The sequence below is a fragment of the Sander vitreus genome, chromosome 11, assembly GCF_031162955.1.
Source record: "Sander vitreus isolate 19-12246 chromosome 11, sanVit1, whole genome shotgun sequence".
NCBI classification, from domain to species: Eukaryota; Metazoa; Chordata; class Actinopteri; order Perciformes; family Percidae; genus Sander; species Sander vitreus.
The window spans coordinates 18384294-18404135 of NC_135865.1; the positions used below are offsets into that span (position 1 = coordinate 18384294).

Genomic DNA, 19842 nt, shown 5'->3' on the forward strand with positions numbered 1-19842 from the left:
CCGCTCCATGCGGTTTACTTGGCAAAGGCGCAGCATTGCGCCGCGCTCCTTCTCTCTAGCTCCTGCTGCGCACCAATCCTTAATTAACGCGTGTAATGCCAAGTGAGACACATCTACAGCAAAGGTGGAAAAATAAACGAAAAAGAAGTAAACGACAGTTTTTTTGTTTGTTCTAGTGGTTGGAAAGCGACAACTTGCCTCGGTCTCAAGTGTGAAGGACTATGGATGCCGAGTGTAGGGGTTTTACTACTTTAGAGGCTCAGACGAAAATTTACAAAACGTCTAAATCGAACTTTGTGTAACCTTAGAGACAACATTAAATGAAAAAAAACATGGATCTCTATGCACGAAATGAGACATTTACATCCCCTGAGTGCGTCGGATCGCAGACTGATGCGGTGCAGAACGGAGCCGGTAACGGGAGCGAGACATCAAACATCACCTGCAGCAACGTTTCCACCCTGCTCATACCTCAGCTTGTGAGGAACAAAGGTGAGCGGACACACAGATTACTCAACATTTATCACCTGGAGGTTAATTAAGAAGTGCAACTATGACCTCATGTTGTCTTTCTGCTACGGGAAGGTGCTATATTGACCTGATTTAAGTACTTGCCTCCAGCTGGTGATCACAAAGAGGCATGCAGCAAGAAAATTAATTGCAGCTTTCCTTTAAAATACCCTCAGGTTAACGTTAGGTTGTTAATGATGATTTATTGAGATATGTTGGGCTGGAAGTGCAGATTATTTCTGAATTGAAAGGAGGATAAACTGACTTCATTGTGTGTAACTTTTGGCTCATAATTAAAAATTCTACTTTAAAAAGCAATAGTTCACTTAACATAATGAAGAGCAGTATGGGTGTTATTAATTCCCTGGGATATCATATTCTGATGTGCCAGACTCTACAGTATTTGTCAAAGTAAAGCTGTGTTGTAAGGTATTTTGCTTGAGAAAATTGATGGAAATAAGATATCATAATAAAGATAAGCCTTTATTAATCCCCAGAGTGGACATTCATGTGTATACAGTGAAATATCAGAGAGAGAGAGAGACAGAGAGAGAGAGAGAGAGAGAGAGAGAGAGAGTCACAGTCAGGAATCAAATCAAGGCTAAACAGGGATTTATAAAAAAAAAAAAAAAAAAAGTCAGATGCTTCCTATCTGGACTGTACTACACGGCCTTACTGCTGCTTCCTGCTGTTTTTATATGCTAATGTTTTATATACAGTATAATATTAACCAGGGCTATAGTACTTGAGTCCTCGAGACGTTTTTCTGTTGTCTAGGAGTTGTCTTGGACTTGTCGGTATTTGGACTGAGACTTGCCTCGGACTCGCCAAATATTCTAGTTGTTCTCGACCAGCTTTTTTTTCTAGGGTAACTCCCTCCTTTAAAGCAAAACCATTGATTAGGCACATTGACATCGGTCATGGTCGCCAGGTACACGCCTGGCTGCGTCATATGTCTAAATCATCAGGCATCAATCAGTTTCATTTTGGCCACAGACACGTCACTGAGCACTTTGTACTATGGATTCTTCAGGACAAGTAATAAGTTCAAGAATGCGAACATTTCCATTTTGACACCTGTGTTTATTGTTATTTGTTACATCAGCAGTCCAGAATGTTCTTCTTACACCAAAATAAAAAGACTCAACATCTAAAATGTAACGTTGCACTTCAGGCTGATGTGACTTAAGTGAAATTGTTATACTTAGAGTAAATAACATGGCCTAATTTGATCATACAGTGTTGTCCTCGCACTTGCTTTTTGATTATTGCAAATAATAAATCAAAATGATCATCTTAAAATAGAAGCTATACTCTCTCTCACATCACATAAATTATGAACAGGTAAGTAAGTGGTCTTGAAGAGGATTCTTTTTTTCTGTCTCAGTCATGACTGTGTCTCATTTGGACTCGGTCTTGACTTGGACTCAAACCTCTTTGGACTCGGTCTTGACTCGGGTCTTGACTAGTCCTGGTCTTGGCCCTGATATAAACATTTCCAAGCACTTTATTCAAATTGAGGGTATAAAAATGTGCCTGCCTGCTATGTTGTACATATTGTAAAACCCTCTGAGGCAAATGTGTGGTTTGGGACTATATTAATTAAACTGACTTCACTTGAGCTTGTGAACAAGAAAGAACATTAATGTGCGTCATCAGTCTTGCAATATCCTCTCAGTCCTCTCTCCACCTGCTATTTTATCAAATAACACTTGCTATTTTCACCCCTTACCGGTTGTTTGTCATGTGTTGATGAGGTGTGCGCGTGTGGCCACATGTTCGTAGAAGACACTGCAGAGATTGTGTTGATCACTCAACATAAGTGAGAGATACTGTTTCTTAACTGAAAGATTTCACTTCATTCCCATTTTTACCTCACATCTTCTATACCTGCCAGTGATGAGTAATATTGAGCACCCACTTAGGACACCTGTGACAAGAACATATCAAGACTGCCTTGTCTTGTGTCTGGTGAGAAGTGCAGCAGCATAGTTAAGTTGGGAGCTAAATCCATTTTTATGTCGCCTGCACTATTATGTTATTTCGCCCACACACTGTCACTTCTCTTCAGGTTGGCTTTTCACTGCCTTACTTCTCTTTCCACTGTATCTCCCAACAGGACCACACACCCATCTTCTGGAAAAAAATGAGGATGTCTGACCCTGTATAGCTGCTGTCACCATCATTTCTCAATCTGTCACTCCAGAGTTTGAGTACTCCTTTACCATGTTACACTCCTTTCTCTGTCCATCAATTTGACACTCTGTGTTAATGGAGCAGATTTGTGTCACCATCAGATTTCATTCTGCAGATCAGGGATGTAAAAGCATGTGCCATATATCTATTGTTATGGTTAGGGAATGATTGTGTCTGTGCTGTCAGCAGGCAACAGGGAACTACAGCTGTTTCCAGTTTTAATGTCCAAAGTTTTGTTAACCCATCCATCCGTCCATTCTGACCTCCACCTATACACAGATTTGATCACTTTGTAATCATGTCACCTGGATTCCTCTTTTGCTACCAAAGGAGTAGGCTACATGTAACAATATAGGCTACGTTGTTTTAGGGCACTTGCTGTGGGGACGGTCGCTGAAACATATGCATTTAATGTGTTGTTCTGTCTTCATTCAATTTAAAACAGAAAAGCTTTATAGTTTTTTGGTCTAAAAGTAAACTCCACCAATAGTAATTTACTCATTGTGGCTCTGGAGGAGCTTTGTCAAGTTGTAATAAATAAACCTAAACATTTCAGCAGGCTTTCTACACACAGAAGCGTCAAACATTCCTTTTTAAAATCTGTCTAGGGCATGTTCCTCATTTTTATGGAAGCGCAGCACTAAATAGAGTACCGTTTTAACAGTGCAAATTGCACCCCATGTGTATCTCTGTGAGACATTTCAGTGTTTAAATACGACACTGCTTTGTGAGATTTTCACCATGGATACTGGCATCCACCCCTGACACAGCCACCAAAGGGAGCAAACACATCTCAAAGCAAGGAAAATCCTTGTCCCCCGTTGTGAGGAAACATCACTCAGCTAACACCTTTCAAAATGTTTTTATATTGGATGCAGCTCAGGTGTTATTTTTGATTTGTAAACAAAACCTGCAGACGCTTAAGTTCTTCATGTCACACGGTTTGACACGCCTGCTGTAGACTTGAGATTAGTTATGGTAGCTTTAAAGGAAGCCTGTCACACCTTGTTTACTGCACAAGACAGGTTTGTATAGAATCAATCAGTGTTTATAAGTTATCAAGGATACTGGCTGATTGCCAGTGGCGTAACGAGCAAACACCGGGCCCCTAAGCAGGATTATCAAGGCGGTCCCCCCTACTACAGCACGTGATGACGACGCAATGTCCACGAGTAGGCTACCATCAATAGGACAGGATAGGATCATAGAGACACAGCATATAAGAGATGAGATGACTGACAAAATCAGGAGTAGCCTACGTGCACCACAACAACAACAACAAAAAAACACTGGTGAATGCTCACCATAACACATGAAAAAACACACAAGGGCAGTCCCTCCCTTTTTTAGATTGTTACGGCCCAAAATGCCTGATTTTGCGATAAAAGTTGCGATGTCTTTTGTATGTTTGTTGCAATGAAGTTGCAGAAGACAGTGAAAGTTGCAAAAAAATTTTTTGTATAGTTCTTAAAAAGGAAACTTGTTTTGGGGAGAATAATTATTTCTATTAGTTAATTACTCTGGGCTGAGATTTCCTAGGAACCTTACCAAAAAGGCTCAGGATGCTGCAAATGTTGGTATAATATGAAAATGGCTGGTGGATTTAAGACAAAAAATAATAATTTATTGACTGAATCAAATTTGATGTGTCAGTGGCTTGTTGATCTTTACATTGTTAGTTCATTTCCTATCCTGGCCTGGGACACACATTCATACGGTTTAATAAAGTACTTATTGGACTTTAACTTAGCATTGCACTTAACGAGTGTAGCTGTCCTCAATTTAGGTCATCCTGTACGTCTCATCTCCGGTTTTTCCTGCATCCACCGTGTGTGTGTGTGTGTGTGTGTGTGTGTGTCAGTCGCGGGGGGGAACTCAGCAGCCCCGCCTGCTGCAGCGATCAGACAGGATGTAAACAGCAGCAGCTTTCAGTGACTTTAGAGTGAAAAAACGTTACAGTGTACATTGATGTTAAAATGTTTACAGGTTGGCAGGACGGTCTGAAATGTTCTGCACGGTCTTTCGTTGTACGTTTTGTTGGTAAATGTGAGATGTTCGAGTCACACACGTGAAGAGAACGGTCTCTGAAACAAGGAAATTAATTTGACCCGTTCTCACTCCCGCTTGGTCAGTGGCCAAATGCGACAGGGGGCCCCCGGCTGTCAATCAATATCTTCCAGTCACGCGGGCCCCTGATTGATCCGGGCCCGTAAGCACCGCTTACCCTGCTTACCGATAGTTACGCATCTGCTGATTGCAGTGCAATTCATCATAAAACAGTAGGAGGTGGTCGTTACTTTGGAGTTGATGATGACTGCAACAGGAGGGGTTATCAGTCACTGACAGCCTGGAACAAACCACCATTTTCAATTCCTGAACACAAAGCAGTTATCCCTCACAAAAGGATTTTAGACAAAAAAATGCTTTTCATTTCCCTCTTCACTCCCACCACTTCTCTCAGCGCTGCATTGCTCCAGTTTGTGTATTTCACTATCTACATCGCTCACACCCTCTCATCTCACTGCCTGTTGAGAGTTGAGGTGTTTAATACATGCCTGCACTGTGTGCCAAGCAACCAACGTGTTCTGTCGCCCGACCACCATGACCAGGGGCTCTGAGGCTTTTGTGTTGTTGTCTGTCAATCAACAGAAAGTGGTTTTGTTCAGTGCCTTCATCAACTGTTCTGGGGTGCAGTTGGCTTAGTGACTAGGCTTAGATGATATTTACTCTGCTAGATTAGCTACTAGCTGTGACATTTACCAATACCTTGGTCTTACAAGAGCATAGCCAGCTTTTCCCTGATAGGTGCATCGACACGACGGCCAACTGGGATAGAAAGGGACACGCTGGATTTCTATTAGACAGAGAGGGGGGTAGGGGGAGTAATTCATTCTCAATATAATGTCTGACATATGAATGAAAGAAACAGATGAAACCTTAAATATTCATGGATAGACTACGAACCCCGTTATTAATGTATCCACCATTTCACTGCATATCTAATAATAGTCTTTGCCACCGCAGTTCACTTTCCACAATTATTTTAATGTTATTGTTAGCAGCAAATTGGTTCACCAACCTTTCACATCCAACACTTTAATTGCTGGTAAAATAACAGCAGTGGTGTGTTCAAATCAAGGTTACACAAGATATGGAAAAGATTTAATAGGGTTTTAAATTGCACAACTTAAAGTGCTCATATTATACTTTTTTGCTTTTCCCCTTTATTGTGTTATATATCTTTTTTGTGCACGTTATAGGTTTACAAAGTGAAAAAGCCCAAAGTCCACCCCAAAGGCACTTACCTTCTCCAACAGAAAACACTGTTCACAAACTGCTCCAAACAGCTCTATTGTAGTCCAGCCTTTACTTCCGTGATGAACGTGCGTCACTTTGTAACACCCGTTATAATGTTTGCCTAGCTGCTAGCGTGGCACTCCCTCAGACTAGCTAGCAGTACTTACTGTGCATGTGTGACTCCCAACAAAGACGGAACAGAAGTGAGATGTCTCACTCTGTAGCTAAAACAGAGAGCTCAACACACAGGGTGAAAAGAGGAGCTGCAGCAATGTGCTGTACAACAAAAATATGGTGTTTTTTGAAATTTAAACCATGTAAACCTATTCTGGTACAACCTCAAAATACAACTATGAACCTGAAAATGAGCATAATATGAGCACTTTAACTAAACTGTGTGTAACATGCATGTACAAACGGGTGTCCAATATAGCAGATATGCTGTGTGTATGTGATGCAACCAAATAGGGACACATTACTTAGATAGTAGGTGCAGGGAAAGCACTGTAATAAGATATAAATGCCAGATAAATTGAAGCCGTATTCTCTGACGTGTCATGATTTTTTCAAATGGTTGCAAGGAGCAAACCTCTGGAAGTTGCAACAAAATATTTTTTCCGGCTCACAGTGCCTCTAGTCTGTAAACAGAGAGCAGACTGTGTGCCAGAGCCGATGGTCAAACACGGCTTATGGGCACTGCATACACACTCATGAAACCAGCTCCTCACACCTCAAGTGCTACAGGCTTCCCTTCTGTCATTTGGCTCTAACTAAAAAAGAGTTCTCCAAATAATTGGTGGAGCTCAGCGCAAACTAAACATTGCTAAATAGACAGTGTTGGTTTCTGTAATGACTTTAATTTTAATTACAATAAAAAAATAAAAATAAAAAAAAGAGTTGTGTGGGTTGGCAGGTCAGCTATCGTCAGCATCGCTGTTTAACAACAATCTGTACATTTTTAGTTCAACATTAAGATCCATCAGCCTCCAGACAGAAGAATCACATTAACCAACAGCTCTTGGACAGAAATAAAGTGTAATCATTTGATTGCCTTAAGAATAGACATATGCTGTCAAATTAGTGTTTTGTGTGTCACAGTATTTAACCAATTCTGTGAGCATAGAAAGTAACAACTAGCCTAAATGTGAAATTTGTTATTGATAATGTCCAATATATTTCTGTCATGAAAATTGCATGTATTAACAGACTTTTTTGGCTTGTTCGTAAAGAAAATATATATATTTTTTACAACAAAAAATAAAGAGGATACAGGTGAAAAATACACCTTACTGGCTGATGTTAAGTTTATTGACGCAAGCAGTATACTGACTGGAAAATCAACAAGTACTAACTTATTAACACGTGTGCAGCTATGCAAAGGATGCAGCTAGCTCTGTGAGACTGCTGCATGCAAGTCAGCATGCTAACATGTTCAAATGCTAATGATAATGTCAACATGCTGATGTTTGGCAAGAATGTTTCACATGTTCACCATCATAGTGTAACATGTTAGCATGCTACCATTCACACTTAAAACACAAAGTAGCCTACAGCTAAGGCTGATGGGAATGTCATTAACTTTGCAGGTATTTAGTCATAAACTAAAGTAGCCTATTGGACAAGGTTTAAAATTGACCTGATGGTGGCGTTAGGTTCGGTTTTCTATTGGCCTAATACTTTGTGATTTCATCCAACTTAATTTATCATAGAGTATGTCCTTTTGTAGCTACCCGACAGTGAGTGTATTTTTCTCATATGGTATCAGTACAATCTTAACAACTGTCAGTCTGCATCATAGAGCATCTACAGATAACAGTAGTCTGTCACAGGTGGAATATTCATTGTACATCCACATCAGGAGGACCACATGCAGCACTGCTGTGTAGACCAGTGCAAACAGGAGATTTCATCAGCTTCACAGTGAAACCAGTGAAAAGTAAGGAAATAGCTAACTCTTTAGCTCCTAAATGCTCCACTATGTATGTTCACCAGCTAGTCACTAAATTTGTCAGGCACGATGTTTAAGTAGTGTGCAGTGTGTTGATTGGAGCTTATGAGCTGCAAACTACTCCTGATGCATCTAGAAAAGATGCAAATGTGAATGGTGAGGCAAAACAGCAAAACCGTAAAAGCAAAACAATGAGCCGAAAGACGCCAAAACGCACCTTCACAAAGTCTTCATCAAATCTATCTTAACCTAATATGATATATCATAATATATTTGCTGATTATATTTTGAGCGCAGCTAGAGCATTGGTGAGCAAAGTGATTAATATAAATGCTTCTGCTCCACACACAGGAACAGGAGCAGATATTGGAAATGCTGGCTTGAAGGAACTGGTAAATGTGCTGAGGAAATTTATCAGTGTTTCCCGCACAGGCAGCAAGCACACAGGAAAGCTAATTGGCTTTGATTAGACATGAAAGAGAGAGTGAGAGAGAGAGAGAGAGAGAGAGAGAGAGAGAGAGAGAGAGAGAGAGAGAGAGAGAGAGTTGCACAAACAAGTACACAATTAAACACTTTCATTTGTAAGCCTGTTGTGGCTAAGAAACCCTGATGTTATGTCAGCAGAACAGTACCCACCGTATTAGAGGTTATTGCTTTTTATTTGCATAGGAGTGTGTGACACAGATGGTGAGGCTGCATGTCATTAGATGGTAAGACTGTAAGTGTGTGTGTTTCTGAGAGAGAGAAAATCAATGGAGAGAGAGAGAGAGAGAGAGAGAGAGAGAGAGAGAGAGAGAGAGAATTGAACGCTGTGCTTACGTGCCCCAGCCAGCTGTGCACATTTCATATATTTACATCCTAAGTGGATTACTGTTAATCAATATGACTAATGATCAATATCAATGGGATTCCTTTAAACAGACATGTCACAGGCCAAGGGAAATATGGATATTATGTTTTGTGTATTGAATATATATTTGTAATGTTCAGGGTCAGTGAGGTGAATTGGTAAATGAACAGAAAGCAGCACTTCGAAACTGGGCAAAACAACCAGCACTACTTTATTTAGTTTTTTTCGATTGCTTAAGCACTATTTTGAAAACAGGGACCCAATCAGCAGAACACCTCAGACCCTTTGCAAAATGAAACACTCTTGCAAAAACAATATACTAATTTATAAAAAACATATTTTGTTACCATATAAAACACACACACACACACACACACACACACACACACACACACACACACACACACACACACACACACGTTTCATATGACTTAATTCTGTTTGAACACTGCTGTTTGAACACTCTGTTACACACTGCTGTTGCTAACCTAAAACACTTTTAGCAATTCTACTACTCAGTAATTAGAGTACAGTAAATGAAGTACACAGAGAAAGTGAAAATGTACAATAAGTTCACCAAACACTACACAAGACCAATGCTGCAGACTGAGGAAAATATAATTTATTTTTCTCTGCATATACCCAAAACAGTCACCATGTCAACATGGAGAATCACAACAACAACATGTCCCAGTTTTCATACAGCTACTACAGTAGTGTGTAGGCTATAACACTTTTAGCTCAGCAATCAACAGACAAACATAGCATACTGTATCCAATGTTTTTTTTAACTTAGCTGCACATATATGCCAATAAGAAAATAAAGTGGACATGTAAAATGGAATTTCCACACCAGGGTTATTATAGTGCTACAAAACAGATCAAGGTATAGGTTACAATTACAGTAAAAATCAGCAAATCCACCAATGTTTTAGGTCTCTTACCCCCGTTGTTGTCCACAAAACCTCAGTGCCAACACTTTGAAATAAAAGACAGGGAAAGCAAAAAAAGGCATTGCTAACATCACATCCAGCCAGCGAACTCCGTTTCGTATAACAAGAGCGGGTGAAGCCCACGGTGAAAAGAAAAGATGGAGATAGTAATAAATTTGGTTTGTGTTTTGCAGGGGACAGACCCTCTCTTGTGTTGCAGGTCTTAGTCTATGTAATTTACCAGTACCTTCGAGGAACTGTTGGTTGGGAATTTTCAGGGGATTAAGACTCGACTGTGTTTGGTTTGCCTCTACAACTGTGTCAATGGAGTTTGGGCTTATGCATGATGTGATTTGTGCGGATGTGGATGGGTGCCTATAATCTCCAGGATACAGTCACGGTAGGTAACCTGTTAAAAAGTGTTGTGTCTAAGCAGGGGGTGAAGCAAAGATAACAGAAAGCAGACACCATGGACTTTACAAGATATGATCCAGTGAAGCTGCTAATAACTAGAGAGGGTAGAGACAAGCTTTGCCACAATATTTTGTACAGTATTTTTGAAGGTAGAAAAAACTACATGATAATTGAGTATGCCTAATTATACTAAATACAATTTTGGAATTGGGCTACTTTTATGATGATTGGGCAGTTTCTAGGCTTTGATATTTTTAACTGGTTGCAGCTAATTGGTGGCTTGCCATGTCAGCAGAAACATTTATGCGACAACAAAAACAAGCTAAACAGGCTAATTTTGCTAATTAAGGTAGAAGCGTGCCAATTATGCTTGTAAATCTGTTTATAAGTGTGTCTTATTTTGTAATGTCATAATGATGCAACACCTATGCTATTCTCCACCCCACCCCTACAACCAGATGGTCGAAGTATAATCAGGGGCGCCGCCAGCAATTTTGGGCCCCATGACAAAAAAACAAATTGGGCCCCCTCTGCGCAGCTGTTGTCACCACATCTCTAGGACCTAACTGTCCCATCAAAAGCTTTACATAACTCCAATTAACGGCTTGCAACTGTCTTGCTTCTTGTAGTTCAATACTAGTACTAGCACAATATTTACTGCTGGTGATTTGTACATTAATGCAAGTCTGGTATGCAGTTCACTATTTGATGCAAGATTAAAAGCAACCATAAAAAATGTGCTGAGGGCCATCTTTTACAGTCTCAATGTATTTGTAAAATTTGACAAAATGGAAAATTCTCAACAAAATTATTATTATTATTATTAATTATTATTATAGTTATTAATGGAAGATTTAAAAAAAAAGAAAAACGAACAAACTTAAATATATATTAACTTTTCAATCAAAATAAATTAACATCATCCTCTCAAAACAATGAAAACAACAGTTTTTTTTTACTTAGCTGCACATATATGCCAACAAGAAAATAAAGTGGACATGTAAAATGGAATTTCCACACCAGGGTTATTATAGTGCTACAAAACAGATCAAGTGATCACTAAATCAAAAGGTTTTGAGGTTTGGAATATGGTCATAACAAACTAACAGTACCAGTGACCAATTAAAAGGTATGAATAAGAACAAAGGACTCCTGGAAACCCAAACCTTTCTCTCAAATAACTGGCATGTCATTGAACACAATGTTGCTCACCTTCTTCACTGGGACAGGGAGGGGCACAGTTAGGGGGAGACTGGGGTGCTGCTGACTCATCTGTTGTCAAGTCTGCTAAAAGGGGCAGGGACAATGATTTAATATGAATATCTTGCTAAACGTTTCCCTGCACTGATTAAATGGTGATTAAATGTAGGCTAACACTAGTCTGTTGCTAGCTAGCTTATATTTCACTGTGGACATTAAGCCAACAGGTTAATACCACTCACAGACTATAGGCTACCCACCTTTCTTGGTGAAAAACTGGGTTACAGTTTGACACCCTTTCCTTTGTCTTTCCTCTCTCTCTTTTCTCTCTTTCCTTTTTTGAAAACCAGATTTTGATTTAACGTTACTTGGCAACATTGTGGTCACTGTAGTTCTGGCGCATCTACTGACTGCAACTAAACACCATCACTGAGTGAGTGCGTTAAGGCAGGACCAAACCATTTCATCCTGATACAGGGGGGTGGTCGGTCAATATGGATGTTTACTTTTTGGTCAATGGGGATATTGAACTTTTACTGCCAAAAACAAGTACAAACAAATAGATCATTCATTTTATTATTATATTTGAAATATATATACTGAAGGATGATGGTTTAATAATTTTATATTAGTTTTTACCTATTTTTGCGGCCCCTGTCAGTCATGGGCCCTTGGAATTGTCCTAACTTTTCCCCCCTATATGGCGCCCCTGAGTATAATATATATTACTTGAGTTCAAGAAAGCCCAGCTGGACTTACCACAATTACCTTTTCTATTATTTTTACTGTATCTTGTATTGAGGTATAAACAGGTATGATATCACAAATAAGTGAGAGCAGTGAGTTTGTTACAGTATTTCTTTAGTACAATACAGAAGTAGCACTATTGGCTCGAGGCTATCAGGATCAATGAAGACAGTGTGATTGTATTGCTCATCATGTAAAACAGAACTGGTGGTTCTAGGCAAGCTCTAACAAATCCTCTACTCCTGTCTTCCTCTGCACCAGATGACGACCACACACTGCGGATCCTTCTCTACTCACTCATCTTCTTCCTGAGTGTGTTTGGCAACCTGCTGATCATTGTGGTGCTGACGGTCAATAAGCGCATGCGCACTGTGACCAACACCTTCCTGCTGTCGCTCGCCATCAGTGACCTGATGATGGCTGTCTTCTGCATGCCCTTCACACTCATCCCCAGCATCCTCAAGGACTTCATCTTTGGAGCCGCCATGTGCAAGATTGTGTCCTACTTCATGGGTGAGCGAAGAGGGAGTATACATATACAGACTATCTACTATATCTGTATGTTTGCCACTATTCTCTATATTCAGTAAAATAACATACCTCTATCCTAAATCACTTCCTTGTTCACTTATTCACTTTTGCCTGCGTATTATAAGATAGACACTATACTGTACAGTATATAACACTTTTTGGCAAACAAAGACATCATATATCTTTCACAGTTTTGTCACTATTGCAATTCCATGTGAAATTGCTCAAACAGGCATTACGTGTTTTTTTTCTTGCTACTTTCATCATTTCATTCAGACATCAAGTCTGATTATTAGACCAATTCCATATTGCCTTAAGAAGAGATTTACTTTGCAGCCTACTGCTTTACTGCTGAATAAGCCATCTGAGAATTAAATAGAAAAGGTGGATTAGATAAAGCACTTGGACCATGAATGAAGAGCCATCATCTTGATGCATTGAGGAAAAACTGGACAAACCCAGGGCTGATTGTTCTTTGCTTCAGTGGGATCTGCTCTAAAGCTGCCCTCATTGGTACAAACACAGTGCTCCCCTGGGTCCTGACTCGCACAAACACACATACAGTACGCACACACACACACACACACACACACACACACACACACACACACACACACACACACACACACACACACACACACACATCCTACTGTCTGTATTCTTGCTGAGGACATGGATCAGAGAGGTATAGAGTAATTTCCCGTCTTGTCCTGTCAGAAGGGAGATGTCCGATATCATCAGACTCAGATAACCATCCCTATCTACATTCTCGCACTGTATTCATTTGCAAGCACATCTTCTCTGAGCGCCTTATTTTATTCTCAGTTATGATTGCAGATATTACAGGCACATCAACAAACATGTTTATGTAACTTTTTTATTACGGCTCCAAGCTCTGAGCGCAGAGCGGTAATAACTTTTCATGCGTCAAAAGAAAAGATAGCATGTATGTTTAGTTATTTTTTAAATAATCTGTTTTGTTTCGCTACAGGAATATCAGTGAGCATCTCCACATTTAGCCTGGTTGCCATAGCGATTGAGCGCTACAGTGCCATCTGTAACCCCCTGAAGTCACGGGTGTGGCAGACCCGCTCCCATGCCTATCGGGTGATTGCTGCTACATGGGTGCTAGCCTTCATCATCATGATCCCCTATCCAATCATCAGTCACTTGGAGTCTTTTCCACGTCCTGACAACACCACTGCTCACCAGTGTCGCCACATGTGGCCCCTCGCAACAGCAGAGCAGGCCTGGTGAGTGTTTGGGTTTTAGATGGTGTGTCTTTTAAATGTTCTTGTCCCAGTTCTTTAACAAAGTTTTATAACTATTTCAGAAGTGTTTACCTGCAAACATGAAAAAAAATCATTAGCTAAAAACATTATCTTTAACCACCATAACCTGCAGGTCATAAAAGAACAAACACCATGTATTGAATTGACAAATGGTGCATTTTTATATTAATTCATTTTTTTCTTTTAAAACTTAAATAGTCTCAATTTAATGTTCTGCTGTTTTTATTGCTTGATTATGAAATATTAACATTATTACCACCTTTTTAAGATTTAACAAGTAACTACTTATACTTAGGCTTTTGTTTAAGACATGGGGAGATTTTGCATAACAGATAACAGTGTCTTAAGTATGCATACACTACGTTGAATATTAAAATGTATGGGGCTACACAATTAGAAAAAAACAGCCGGTCGTCTTGGAGGTAGCATGTTTTTTAATAATCCACTGGAAGGACATAGAAGGCTGCGTGTGTAGACAGTCCTATTCCGATTAATAAGGTGCAATATCAGTGAGTATTAGATTGAAGTTATTTTCACACAGTGATTTGTCAACAGGGAAATTGTTTTGTATAAACATACAAATTTAAGGTATTTTAACATGAACATAGTCCCATTATATGAAATTTGTACAGAAATAAAAAGAAAAATAATTGTTTAGTTATGAATTTGAAAAAGTGGAGGAATATTTTTTGTTAATCCTAACAGTCATCACTGTAATGTGCATCTCACCGTGGTCCTATAATATCATGCACTGCTCAGCACATCTCATTGACTGATTAAAAAGCACAAAATCAATTCAAGAACAAATAGAGATTAGTGATCACCTCCAAACCACACGCACAGTACATACACCACAATGTCTTTTCTTTGGGCTTTAACTGGATCTATTTCTTGTTGAGAGATGATGTGCTTTAAAAATATATAAAATATATACTTTTGCAATTTGAAAATTTTAAATATCATCTGAACCACAGTACATTTTGCTGAACAACATTCTGCCGGGTTTTTATTTTTCTGAAATGCTTAGCTCTGGGACTCGAATGTACAGGTAATGGTAATGGATTAATACATGAGAGGTACAAACTGGGGCTACATGAATGCCTGAATGCCTGAATGCATGTGGCAGTGGGATCTTTACCTCTCTCTCTCATGTGTCTCTTTTAGGTACATTCTGCTTCTGCTTGTGCTGTTTGCAATCCCAGGGTTGGTGATGATTGTGGCCTATGGACTAATCTCCAGGGAACTTTATAGAGGCATACAGTTTGAGATGGGCCACAAAAAAAACTCTACCGGTGAGGCCATAAACCCTGCATGTGGAAAACATACAGAAAATGAAAGACATTCTGCCACAACAACAGCAGGACCACAAACACACAAACTAACATGTTCCAAGAGAACATTAATGTTGTTCAGCAGCCTGCCTAGCCACTAATAAAAACAACCAAACAAAGCATTTAATCCAACCCATCAATTAATAAATAAAAGGCTGACCATACGTAATGCACCTAACAAGCAGGCCAATAAAAAACAGGCAATAAACATGAAATTAAGCAACAAGAAATGGTTGTAAAAACAATACATATGAAACCTTACAAATGATGTCAAAAGCACAACCCATATTACTGGAAACAAGCAAGTGTCACATTTCATTCAAGTTTTACAGGTGTGGACACAAATGACCATCTAAAATCATTAAGAAGAGCATCTCAGGATCCTTAACTAGACACTCAACACACTTTTTAGATGACTAAAAACACCAAAGAAGGGATAACCGTCAAATTGAAGTATGGTTTCAACGCTCCTGTTTTTTTTCTTCTCCAAAACCTTTGGTAAGGAAATAGGAGTCACACCTATTACAGAACCAGCCTTCTTCTTTTTCTATTAAATAAACTTGTTAATCCTGTTTCTATCACTGACGATAATGCTGTTACCTCAACAAACCACAACATAAAATAAGGCACTGGCCACAAAACTTGTATTTAAAAACTTGTATTTGAAAAGGTCTACTGACCTCTAAATAATTATTTTCCAGAGAAAATGTTGCTTGGGTGATCAAGCAGTATTCCATGTTTGACTTTAATGATGTTTTGATTGAAATGTCATTCAATTGTTGAGTCAAACTGTGTCTCTTGATACATGCCATCACACTATTCAGCAGCTACCAACTAGACACTTATGTTAGCATTTACATTTTTCTTTTTAATTTATGTGAATGATGAGGAATTTTAATTACCACGATTTCATTAGCATACAATCATTTTAATGTGTGCAGGTTAAGTGGAACATAACCTGTTGTGGGCATGTGAGAGTGTGTCTGGGATGATAGAAGCATGGAGGGCATTAGTGGATAGAATTGGCTGGCAGCTGCGGGCCTGGACTTCACCATCTGTTTAGTCTCAGAGAGAAAGAGGTTGTCAAAAAAAATGCTTGAGAGACAGAGATCATGGGGTAAAAACAGCAATAAAGGGATAAATAACTTCTAAAATAACCTCTTGGAAAATGTGTTTAATAATCCAGGAGTGGTTTGTATTTGCATTAGGGCTGTTATTACTGTATCCAGTGTACTTTGTATTTTATCAATGAATTGATGATGGATGATTACAAATGGGTGCATGCATTTTCACAGAGCTGTGGTGCTTTGACTTTAGCTTGTTTAGATTTTTTTTTTTATTTATTTACTGGCTGTAGGACAGCACATGTTTTCCCTGTTTAATTTGTTTTTAATCCAGTGAAAAGTACTCTACTAGAAGTGAATTTTATAGGACAAAAAAAACATAGCCAATAACTCAGACAGACAGAGGTCATTTCATAGTCACATGTTCAACATAAAGTATAGTATTATCCAATCATACATGTTTACGTCCTATCTCTAACACTATGTACTTTATATAAAAATGTGGCATTCAGTCTATCTGTATACACAAACACAGAACTCTAGATCTTTGCTGCTACAAAACTGTCTGCTTTCTGAAATTTAATTCCTTATCCTCTTCCTGTAATACCATTTAGTTGTATGTCTTGTTTCTGTCAGGCAGGTGGGGGCAGCAGAGAAAGTAACCGAATGCAGACAAGCAGGTCAACAACAACAGTTCGGTAATTTATTAAAGAAGTGAAGATACAAAAATGCAAATGCAATGCAATGCAAAAAGCAACATTGACAATATGGCAGGGAATTATAGGAAAAGGACCAGTTATATCCTTGGAAATGCATGGGGAAAGTGAGAAGTGACTGGAGACAGGGACTGATGGGCAGACTGCGTACAATAAAGACAGCTGAGACAGACAGTTTCTTTGAATATTTAAGGTTTAAGGTAACTTTATTGTCCCCGTGGGGCAATTGTTTGTACAGCCAGCAGACAGACATAAAGACAAGACACACAACAATACAGCAAAACATGAAATACCCACAGTATAATAAAATACATATATTTAAAACAGTTCTGGCAAATTGTTTAAAATGGAAATGGAAGTCAGGATAAAAGAGTTTCTGAGTCTATTGGAAACTGGCAGGACAAAGGATGGCTCGGGTCAGCAGCAATGGATTGGGCCTTCTTTGCCACTCTGTTGGAGTAGATGTGGGATAGAGTGGGGAAGTTGATGCCTGCTATCTTGCCACATGTCCTAACAATACTCTCTAGTCGTTTTTTGTTTTTTATGGACAGAGAACCAAACCAGCAGATAAAACAGAAGGTTAAAACAGACTCAATAAAACAGGAATAAAACATTCTCATAAAAGTGGGGTCGATGTTAAAATTCCTCAGTTTTCGGTAAAAGTACATACGCTGATGGGCTTTGGCACAAACAACATTGGTATGTAGTTCAAAACATAGCTTGCTATCAATTATTGTGCCAAGGTACTTATATTCTTGTACTGTCTCAACAGGTTGGCCATCAATGATAGTGGGGGGAAGAGGGGGGCCACTGTTTCCTAAAATCAATAATTAATTCTTTAGTCGTGGAGACAGTTATGTTTAAAAAGGAGCGCTTACACCAATCATTAAAATCCTTCACTATTGGTCCATGGTCAATTACACTTTCATTAAGAACAGACACAATGACAGATTCGTCTGCAAATTTAAAAACCTGTCTGTCTGCCTTCATATTGTGAACGACATTCATTTGTGTATAAAATAAAGAGGAGAGGGGAGAGGACACATCCTTGGGGGGAGTCAGTAGAAGATAAAAGATTTCCAGATAAAACACCATTAACTATAACCCTTTGGGATCTGGAGGTTAAAAAGTCAACCAGCCAGGCCATTAGCCCTGGGTTGATGTTTTGTGTCTTTGAAAGTCTTTCTGCTAAAATGTGGGGTTGAATACAGTTAAAGGCTGATGAGAAATCAATAAATAGTAGTCGTACAAATTGCTTTGCCCCTTCCAGATGGTTAAAAACTGTGTTGAGCAGGCTGCCCGTAGCATCCTCGACCCCCCTTCCTGCCCTGCAGGCAAATTGTAAGGGGTCGAGTAGTGGCTGTGTTATTGCTAAAATCTCCTGTTTGATAATTTTGAGGGATGATGAGGGAAGTGAGGGCCACTAGTCTAAAATCATTAAGTGATTTAGGTCCTTTGGTCTTACACACAGGCACAATAACTGACTCTTTCCAGAGATGAGGGACCCGGTGTGATTGAAGTGACTTATTGAATATTGTTCATGTTCATGAAATGTTGTGTATCTCAGGCCATGTTGGAGGGTTATGAGCTCGTGGACAGCCTTGACCTATTAAGGAGATTGCTGCTCGGATGCATGCAACATCAGCAGAGAAGCAAAGAGTGCACGCACTAAGAAATGTTTTTTAATGGACCTATTATTTGGTAGCAATCCTTTTGACACTAGTATCGATACTGAACATAAGACAATGACATATTAACAATGTCTACAATGACATATTAACAATGTCTACAATGACATATTAACAATGTCTACAAAGTATGGTAAAAGCACAAACTCTCACAAAATGGAAACATGGCTCACATCTTAGGGGATCACGTTTTAAATACAATACATGTAATTCACAGAAATACTCTTTTTTACTCTGCCATACAGATGGGAAGAATGGACTGACCTCCACTGTGTCTACTGGCAGTGATGATGGCGATGGTTGCTATGTTAATGTTGTCCAGCGGCCGCACTCAATGGAGATGACAAACATGGCTGCATCCAGCAGGGCAATCAAGGCGGAAAGACCACGCAGCAACACATCTGAGGCCAAGCTGGAGGCCAAGAAGCGAGTCATCCGCATGCTGGTGGTCATTGTTGTCCTATTCTTTCTCTGCTGGATGCCACTGTATTGTGCCAACACCTGGCGGGCTTTTGACGACCTCTCTGCCAAACACGCCCTCTCAGGGGCACCCATCGCTTTCATCCATTTGTTGTGCTACACCTCTGCCTGCGTCAACCCGATTATTTACTGCTTCATGAACACACGTTTTCGCAAAGCTCTGCTAGCCACATTCTCGTGCTGTGCTGCACCTTGCCATCATCGCCGCCGTCGTGGGCTACGGGACAACGAAGAGGATGTAATGGCAACAGGAGCATCCATGTCCAAGTTCAGTTACACTACAGTCAGCACCATGGGAACCTGCTAAGGCAGATGGATGCAGGCACAGTCCAGAAGAGACAGTTACTACGGCAACACAGCACCCCACATCCTTTGTTTTTAGGCCAATTCTATACTCATAGTGACAATAATGTGGAGTGAAAAAAACAGGCCATATATTGTAGCAGAATAGAAGCTTCACCCTGTGCGTAAAGTTATGTAGAGATCATTTAATGAAACACACTTACAGTGTAAATACCTCCATAGCATTATTGAAAAAAGCACTAAAAAACAAGTACAGTTATCTCTTGTCACAGTGGACCAAGGCATATTGTTTGCTTCGATGTTTACGGCGGGGCAGGTGTGTGTGTGTGTGTGTGTGTGTGTA

The 19842-nt window shown here is 39.6% G+C and overlaps 1 protein-coding gene across 1 annotated transcript; it reads left to right on the top strand.

The window, feature by feature from the left end:
- The first annotated feature begins 332 nt into the window (after window positions 1–332).
- cckbrb (cholecystokinin B receptor b) lies at window positions 333–19503 on the top strand. The gene is made up of 5 exons (XM_078262821.1): window positions 333–492; window positions 12356–12607; window positions 13617–13878; window positions 15082–15209; window positions 18962–19503. The coding sequence occupies exons 1-5, from the start codon at window positions 333–335 to the stop codon at window positions 19501–19503; spliced, it is 1344 nt and encodes a 447-aa protein (XP_078118947.1).
- The last annotated feature ends 339 nt before the right edge of the window (window positions 19504–19842 follow it).

Excerpts from the sequence above, each read along its gene's own strand:
- cckbrb (XM_078262821.1), top strand. The coding sequence starts at position 333 with ATGGATCTCTATGCACGAAATGAGACATTTACATCCCCTGAGTGCGTC. Across the intron at positions 493-12,355 it reads TCAGCTTGTGAGGAACAAAG|ATGACGACCACACACTGCGG; the intron begins GTGAGCGGACAC and ends CCTCTGCACCAG. Across the intron at positions 12,608-13,616 it reads GATTGTGTCCTACTTCATGG|GAATATCAGTGAGCATCTCC; the intron begins GTGAGCGAAGAG and ends GTTTCGCTACAG.